Below are 9,393 nucleotides of genomic sequence, written 5' to 3' on the forward strand. Positions count from 1 at the left end.
CCATCCCTGACCCTTTAGGGGCTGCTCTCTTCCCTCCACTGCCCCCTCCCTTGCCGGGGATAGGGACTGGTTGTGCTGCACTATCGAGGCAGATGCCATGCCAGGGATCTCTGTGGGCCAAGGGGTCATCACAGGAGCCCAGCTGGGGAACAATCGCAGGTCTGTGACCCCAGCCCACGCTGTGCTGTGGGACGAGCTACACCGCTTCCTGTGGACACCTGTGGTTTCAAGGGTAAGGTGCAGCTCCCTCTCCAGCCCTGTGGGGCCATCCATCTCATCCTCTAGCCCAGGGATCAGCAACCGTTCAGAAGTGGTGTGCCAAGTCTTCATTTATTCACTCTGATTTAAGGTTTCGCGTGCCAGTCATACATTTTAATGTTTTTAGAAGGTCTCTTTCTACAAGTCTATAATATATAACTAAACTATTGTTGTATGTAAAGTAAATACGTTTTTTAAAATGTTTAAGATGCTTCATTTAAAATTAAATTAAAATGCAGAGCCTCCCGGACTGGTGGCCAGTCCCAGGCAGTGTGAGTGCCACTGAAAATCAGCTCGCATGCCGCCTTTGGCACACGTGCCATAGGTTGCCTACCCCTGCTCTAGGCCGTGAGGGCCATTTGGAGGAGGGGAGGTAGGCCGGGAGGCAGGATGTCATAGGCTAGCGGCAGGCCTGCAACTTCCATTTCTCCCTGCTGGCTTTTGGGGTCATTCACGGATTGTTGCTAGGCCCGCTGTGGGTCACTGGCTCAGCCCAGCCCTGCTCTTAAAGGGACATGGACCCCACCGTGGCTCGACACGGCCCAGGGCACGTGGGAGTGTCACCTCACCCCCCGCCTCGGGGGCCTGGCGAGGGGGGTGCTCGGCACCATAGCAGCACAGAGGGGAGGCCAGCGTGGAGTGGACCCCATGAGGGCGGGGGGGCATGGCGTGGCCGGAGGAGCCAGCCAAAGGGGGGGCATGGAGCAGCTGGAGGAGGAGCCAAGGGGGCGTGGCCAGAGGAGGAACCAAGGGGGGGCACCTTTTTTATGTTTGCTCCCCCTGCTCTTAGAATCTGGCTATACCTCTGCCTGATGGACCTCCATGCCTATGTGAATTTAGTCAATGTCTGACGCTGAATTTAGTCAATGTCTACACCCCAAACTCAGGCCCAGAGCAGGTTCATTTCGATAAGCAGGCGTCCTCCTTCCTCACACCTTGGATCCTCGCGAGTGCCTGGTTCTGGGCAGGGATTTCAATACCACCCTTGAGGACAGGGGTAGCTCAGGGCTCGAGAGCAGCCAGACCGCCGTGGGTATCCTCAGGGAGATCATCGACCATCACTCCCTGCAGGATGTCTGGCGTGATCACCACCCGGACGGTGACTGCACCCTCACATATGTCCGGGTGGAGGTCAATCGGTAGCGCCACTCCCGGTTGGATTGCATTTATCTATCTCACTTCCATCTCGCAGGGGCCCACTCCTCCAGCATCTGACCAGCCCCATTCTCAGACCACCATTTGGTGGCCATGATGGCCTCTCTCACCTCTGAGAGGCTGGGGTCTGAAAATTGGCACTTCAATAATAGCTTGCTGGAGGATGTGGGCTTCATGGCATCCTTCTGGGAGCTCTGGCTGGCCTGGTGGGGGCAGTGGCATGCCTTTCCCTCAACGCAAGCGGTGGTGGGATTCAGGGAAAGTGTGTAACTGGCTCTTCTACCGCAACTAAACCTGGGGCACTTGCTGGTGGAGGGATGTGGTGAAAGAGCAGTTGGAGTTGGAGGTTGTGGAGCTGGAAAGGCATCTGGCCATCAGCCCCAGGGATCCATCCCTCTGCGCAACGTACCAAGAGAAGCGAGAGGAGCTCGGGCCTTAGAGGAACATGAGACCTGGGGCATGTTCGTCTGATCCTGCGTCCATCTAATTCGGGAGATGGATCGTGGCTTCCACTTCTTCTACAGCTTGGAGAAAAAGAGGCGTGTCACCTTCCTTTTGGCAGAGGATAGCACCCCCTCATGGATCCAGAGGAGATGTGTGGAAGGGTCAGGGCCTTTTATACCAGCCTCTTCTCCCCGGATCTGAACAATGCCAATGCCTGCACAGTATGCTGGAACGAACTGCCGACAGCGCAGGTGACCAGGACTGGCTACAGCTGCCTCTCACTCTAGCCAAGCTTGCAGAAGCCTTCTGTCTCATGCCCCTAATGAATCTCCAGACATGAACGGGCTGACCATCAAGTTCTACCACGTGTTCTTGGACGTCCTCGGCCCAGACCTTGTCACCATCTGGGCTGAGTCCTTGGGGAGCAGATACCTCCCTCTGTCATGCAGGCTTGCTACTGAAGAAGAGGGACCTCTGTGACTTTTAGAACTGGCATTCCATCTTGCTCCTCAGCACGGACTCCAAAATCATACCAAAGGCCATCTCACTGTGGCTGGGGTCCGTGCTGGTGGATGTGATACATCCTGATCCAACTTACACCGGCCCGGGATGCACCATCTTTGATCATTTCTATTTGCTCTGGGACCTCCTGGAGCTTGGGTGTAGGGATGGTCTGTCATTCGCCCTCTTGTCTCTGGACCAGGAGAAGGCGTTTGACAGGATGGACCATGGGTATCTCATGGGCACTCTGTATAAGTTAGTCTTTGGGCCCCAGTTTGTGGGTTTTCGCCAGGTGCTGTATGCCTCCGTGGAGTGCTTGGTCGGGCTCCACTGGACCGTGACCGAACCAGTCAGCTTTGGGCCAGGGGTGTGTCAGGGGTCTCTGCTCTCAGGCCAGCAGTATACTCTGGCAATCGAAACCTTCCTCTGTCTCCTCCATTGGAGGTTCATGGGGTTGATGCTCCATGAGCTGGAGTTGTGGCAGGTCCTGTCGGTGTACGCCGATGACGTCCTCCTCTTGGTCCAGGACCCAGGCAACCTGGTACGGTAGGAGACCTGCTAGTGATCTACTCAGCGGCCTCCTCCATCTGGGTCAACTGGGTCAAGAGCTGCGGCCTGATGGTTGGGGATGGGTGGCAGATGAGCTCCCTCCACCCGCGCTTCAAACCATTCAGTGGAGCACGGGTCCATTGCTCTATCTCAGCATCTATCTCCGCCAGAGAACTGGCAGGATTTGGAGGCCAGGGTGGGTGAGTGGCTGTGGAGATGGATGGGTCTGCACTGGTGCCTTACCATGCAGGGAGGGCACTGGTGCTTAACCAGCTACTCCTGTCCATGCTCTGGCACTGGCTCAACGCCCTGACCCCAGCCCCGGGGATCCTGGCCCTGATCCAGACAGTAGCTCTGGAGTGTGACAGGTTTGGTCACAGAGACCCATTGGGACTGTCACCTGATTTCTGGAATTACCTCTGAGCCCGTTTTCACTGCCAGCTCGGGACTCCAGAACCCTGCCTTGTTGAGCCAGACATGCTAGCCTGCTGCAGCACAGACCCAGGTCTGGTCCACGCCCCCAAAGCTGCAGACTTTAACCAAAAACTGCTCAGTAAGTCACCTATCTCCAGCACCCAGTGTGACATTACCCTCTGGTGTTATCTGGACTGGTGATCTGCTAGGCCACTCCAATCCTTGACTCTGGGAGCCAGCCTCACCCTGCTCTGCTGTGAGAACCCCTACTCCTGGGCTGTTCACGCACAGTCACTGCCAGGTAAGCTGCTCCCAGATACTTGCAACCGAAGTAGCTAATATCTCCAGTCCCAGAAACAACCCCAGTAACCTCCATCTTGCAGCGTCCAGTTATGCCCACTAGACACTGCAAGCTCATCAATTTAACAAAGAAATTGATATGTACCAGGCTTGTTCTCCCACGGGGAATCTCTGACATGCTTCAAACTAAATGCACTGCTTCAGGTAGAATAAGCAAACAGATTTATTTTAAATGATTATAAATCAAAGCACAACAAGTCAGATTTGGTCAAATGAAATAAAAGCAAAATGCATTCTAAGCTGATCTTAACACATTTAGTGTCCTTATAAACATAGTTGCTTCTCACCACAGGCTGGCTGGTTACTTTTCTGTCAGGCTCTCTTCTTTGATCAGCACTTCAGTCGCTTGGCGGTGGTGGTGTCTGTAGATGGAGGTGGAAGAGAGAGAGCCTGGCAAAATGTCTTTCCCTTTTATCATGTCCTTTCTTTCCTCTTGGCTTTGCCCGCCCCCCTTCAGACTCGGGTGAGCATTACCTCATCACAGTCCCAAACTGCTCAAAGGAAGGGGGGTGACTCACTCAAGGGTCTAACAGATTCTTTTGTTGCTGCCTAGGCCAGTATCCTTTGTTCTTGTGAGGCTGGGCTGGGTTTGTCCCATACATGCCCTGAGGAGGTGTGAACTGCCCCTCTGCTCCTGGAGAGTTTTGCCTGGGCTTGCTTTAAGCCATGAGGATACATTTTCAGCCTCATAACTATATACTTGAAAATACAACCTATAATATTATATAACAACAATGCTCAGTATCTCATGAGCCTTCTGAAGACACCCAACATAACAAACTTTGCATTGGATACCACACAATCATTTTATAAAGATGAACATGGGGGTGTAGGGTGTTCTCCTGAGGTACAGAGCATCACACAAAGACACCCAGTTCCCAGTGGGATCCAAACCCGAAGTAAATCCGTTTTACTCTGTATAAAGCTTATACAGGGTAAACTCATAAATTGTCTGCCTTCTATAACACTGATAGAGAGATATGCACAGCTGTTTGCTCCCCCAGGTATTAATCACTTACTCTGGCTTTACTAATAAACAAACAAAAGTGATTTTATTAAAGATAAAAAGTAGAATTTAAGTGGTTTCAAGTAATAACAGACAGAACAAAGTAAATTACCAAGCAAAATAAACAAAACATGCCAGTCTAAGGCTAATACATTTAAGAAATTGAATACAAGTAAATCTCATCCTCAGAGATATCCCAATAAGCTTCTTTCACAGACTAGACTCCTTCTTAGTCTGGGCCCAATCCATTCCCTTGCTACAGACCTTGTTCATTCCAGCTCAGGTGGTAACTTGGGGATTTCTCATGACTGGCAGCCACCTTTGCTCTGTTCTACCCTCTTTTATAGCTTTGGCACAAGGCAGGAATCTTTTGTCTCTCTGGGTCCACACCCCTCCTTCTAAATGGAAAAGCACCAGGCCTAAGATGGATTCCAGTACATGATCACATGTCACTGTAAGACATCATTTTCCATTCTTTCAGGGCTGGCCTGCACGTACCCAGGAAGGTTTGCCAGTAAAGAGAGCCATTCACAACCAATTGTCGTAGTTAATGGGACCATCAAGATTCCATGCCACCATTAACACCCCACACTTTGCATAGTTACAATAGGACTTCAGAGTAATACTTCATATTTCTAGCTTCAGATATAAGAATGATACATTCATACAAATAGGATGACCACATTCAGTAGATTATAAGCTTTGTAATGATATATTACAAGAGACCTTTTGCATAAAGCATATTCCAGTTACATTATATTTACACTCACAAACATATTTTTGACGGCTGCTGCACACTGAGTGGATGTTTTCAGAGATCTATCCACAATGACTCCAAGATCTCTTTCCTCAGTGGTAACAAATAATTTAGACCCCTTTACTTCATATGTATAGTTGGGATTTTTTCCCAATGTGCATTAATTTGTCCTCACCATCCTGGAACACACTTTGGGATTTGGTCAGAGCCCTCCAGGATGTCTAGGGACCATATCCTGCAATTCATGGCTTCTCCTCCACCTTGAGTCTGTCTCTCTGCTGCAGCCATGGCCCTGCAACCACAGGGCCCTCTCTGCCGCCCTTGTACCTCTCTCCTGGCAGAGCTTCTTCTGTCTCATCCAGTCTCTGTGTTTTTAAAGGGATGGACCAACTGCTCCTCTCTCTGTTCTCTCTTCTGGGAGGTTCAATTCCTTCCATGCCCACCAGTCCACAGAGAAGCTGGAGAAAACTGAATTTATCTAGAATGCATTTACTCCCTTCTTCTGTCCACATGAGATCTCGTTAGGGCTGATAGTCACTAATGAAAAACCTATTTATAGACAGATGCCTCTGTCCCAGCCTCCTGCCCCTTAGTACAAGGAGCATGAGCGAAGAGTTCAGGAAAAGTGCAAAGATATAAGGATACAGACAGTTCATACAATCTAATGTTAGTTAATAGGGTTAAAACATCTGCTCGATATGCAGTGACAATCAAACAAACAAACAGAATGTTGGGAATCATAAAGAAAGGGATAAATAATAAGACAGAAAATACCATATTGCCTCAATATAAATCCATGGTACGCCGACATCTTGAATACTATGTGCAGATTTGGTTGCCCCATCTCAAAAAAGATATACTGGAATTGGAAGGTACAGAGAAGGGCAGAGAAGGGCAACACAAATGATTAGGGGTATGGAACAGCTTCATATGAGGAGAGATTAATAAGACTGGGACTTTTCAGCTTGGAAAACAGACAACTATGGGGGGATATGACAGAGCTCTATAAAATCATGACTGGTGTGGAGAAAGTGAAGAAGGAAATGTTATTTACTCTTTCTCATAACACACGAACTAATGGTCACCCAATAGAATTAGTCCACGAAAGCTTATGCTCTAAATAAATTTGTTAGTCTCTAAGGTGCCACAAGTTCTCCTGTTCTTTTTGCCAATAGAATTAGTCAGCAGCAGATTTAAAACAAAAAAAGGAAGTATTTCTTCACAGTCAACCTGTGGAACTCTTTTCCAGGGGAAGTTCTGAAGGCCAAAACTATAACATGGTTCCAATATGACTTAGATAAATTTATGGAGGATACGTCAATCAATGGCTATTAGCCAGGATGAGCAGGGATGGTGTTCCTAGCCTCTGTTTGCCAGAACCTCGGAAAGGGTAACAGGGGAAGGATCACTTGATGATTCCCCGCTCTATTCATTCCCTCTAGGGCACCTCCCATTGTCCACTGTCGGAAGATGAGATACTGGGCTAGATGGACCATTGGTCTGCCCCAGTCTGGCCATTCTGATGTTCCTATAAAAACCATGTATGTATCTTCCCCACCCCTTCACTGTAACGCACTGTACCCCAGTCCACTCCCAGAGCTGAGATAGAACCCAGGAGTCCTGATTGGGTCTCTCTCTCTGCAGAGTTAGTAACAAAGTAAGAATATACATTAATATTTTAAACCTAACCAGTGTCCCTTAAGTGACTGGGCACAAGATGTCAGAACATGTTTGTATTAGAGCTGAGTGGGTCTAATATTTATTTTATTGTAGTTCTTTTATATAAGAATTAGATACAGAGCTCCTGTCAGCTAATTGCTAAGTTATCTGCCACAAAGCTAGAGTTTTCAAGACCCCAAGTAGCCCTTGGAATCACGGCTCAAGTTGCAACCCCCACCAAAATCTGAAATGGCTCCCTTGTAGCTGGGTTTGGGAGGTGGAAATGATCTCGCAAGTGACAGGGATGGGGAATAGAGAAGCAAGTCACAGGGGTGGGGCCTTGGAGGGGAAAGGGTAAAGCAGGGAAGGGGCCTTGGCAGAAGAAGTGAGGAAGGGGTGGGGTGTCAGGGTCCAGTTACCAGCAATTAGAGAGGTGGCAACCCACTGAATTGTCCATAGACCTGTTCCCCAGTTTGTCATGTTCACATACAGAGGGCCCAGCACCATGTCACCTGCCAGCTCTGCACGGAGCTCAGTCTGAGAGCCAGAGCACGAGGAGAAAACTCTATGTTCCTTTATGAGTAAGTAGCCGGAGTAGCCTGTCCCGGATCCGTTTGGTCCTCACCCCGTAGATGATGGGGTTTAGCACGGGGGGCACAAGCACATACGCGCTGGCAATGAGAATGTGGAAATGCAGGGGCACATTGTGGCCAAACCGGTGTGTGAGGAAGGAGAAAAGAGCTGGGATGTAAGAGGCTAAGATGGCACAGAGGTGGGAGCCGCAGGTCCCAAAAGTCTTGAGCCGGGCATCCTTTGTGGGGAGGCTGAAAATGGCCCTGAGGATCTGGATATAGGACATGGCGATAAAAAGCACATCCAGACCCATCACCACGAATGCCACAGAGAGGCCATAGTAACTACTGATGCGGACATCAGCACAGGCCAGCTTTACCACAGCCATGTGCTCACAGTATGAGTGGGGGATGATGTTGGTTCTACAATATGGCCACCGCCTCACCAGGAAGGGATAGGGCACTGCGAGCATCCCACCGCGCAGCACCACGGCCAGGCCAATCTTGGCCACAACGGGGTTTGTCAGGATGGTGGAATGTCTCAGGGGATCACAGATGGCCACGTAACGATCCAAAGCCATGGCCACGAAGATCCCAGACTCTATAGCTAAGAAGCAGTGAACGAAGTACAGCTGGGTGAGGCAGGCACTGAAATCGATCTCCCTGGAATTGAACCAGAAGATGCTCAGCATTTTCGGTAGGATGGATGTAGACAGGACCAGGTCACTGAAGGCCAGCATGCAGAGGAAATAGTACATGGGGCCATGGAGGCTCGGCTCTCTCTTCACAATGAACAGGATGGTGAAGTTCCCCAAGATGGCTACGGCATACATAGTGCAGAAGGGGATAGAGATCCAGAAATGGGCCATCTCCAGGCCAGGAATGCCCAGCAGGGTGAAGGTAGAGGGGTTGGTAAAGTCAGTTTTGTTGGAATCTGACATGGAGTAGGGGAGAAGGTGTCCAACGCTGAGGCAGAACCGTGTGTCCTGCATGTAACATATGTTCTCCTGACTTCTTTTATGTGCCCAGGCTCTAGGGTGATGGTCGCAGTACAAATGCCTGGATGGAGAAACAATGTTATTATGAGACTTACATGCAACACTGGAGGCTGTTCTCATGGGTGAAGCAGATTCACACACCAAAAAATGACATTTTCATTACTCAGAGAAATGAAATATGAACAACTGGCCCTACTAATGCCAGTTCCATGCCTCAATAATTCTACATGTCATGGTGCGGGAAACCTTAATAGCCACCAGCAGGAAACACAAGTGTGGATACTGGTTATCCATCATTGTTCCTTAATGCAATGAATGGCAGGCTAAAGAGTCCATGCTGTAGGGAGTTCCCCATTCACCTGGTTGCTCAAAATTTGAAAGTGTAAAAAAACCCAAACCTTTGCCAAGACATGTTCCGGGGGAAACATCCCAACTAGAACACACCTCAGGAAAAAGTGTTAAAAAACCCAAACCTTTGTCAAGACATGTTCCAGGGGGAACATCCCAACTAGAACACAAATCAGGGAAAAGACCCGGGCTTCATTTATAGCAGATCCATGGAAACACCTGCTCATTCACAATAGTGGCCAAATCAAAGAAAATGTTTGGATGCCTAAGAAATGGGATGGAAAATAACCTGCTCTGGATATGTGCTCAGTTTTGGTCATCCTGTCTCTAAAAAGGATACAGCGTTATAAAGAGGATTTCCGAGACAGGCTC

The 9,393-nt window shown here is 49.3% G+C and overlaps 1 protein-coding gene across 1 annotated transcript; it reads right to left on the reverse strand.

The window, feature by feature from the left end:
* Nucleotides 1-7,668: 7,668 nt before the first annotated feature.
* Nucleotides 7,669-8,667, reverse strand: LOC101933866 (olfactory receptor 52R1-like). The gene has a single exon (XM_005313198.2). It carries the CDS (start codon nucleotides 8,665-8,667, stop codon nucleotides 7,669-7,671), a length of 999 nt encoding a protein of 332 aa, XP_005313255.2.
* Nucleotides 8,668-9,393: the final 726 nt, after the last annotated feature.

Source organism: Chrysemys picta, chromosome 1 (assembly GCF_011386835.1).
Source record: "Chrysemys picta bellii isolate R12L10 chromosome 1, ASM1138683v2, whole genome shotgun sequence".
In the NCBI taxonomy this organism is placed as follows: Eukaryota; Metazoa; Chordata; order Testudines; family Emydidae; genus Chrysemys; species Chrysemys picta.

What these genes read in the sequence shown, in the direction of transcription:
- LOC101933866 (XM_005313198.2), bottom strand. Translation starts at nt 8,667, where the DNA reads ATGCAGGACACACGGTTCTGCCTCAGCGTTGGACACCTTCTCCCCTAC.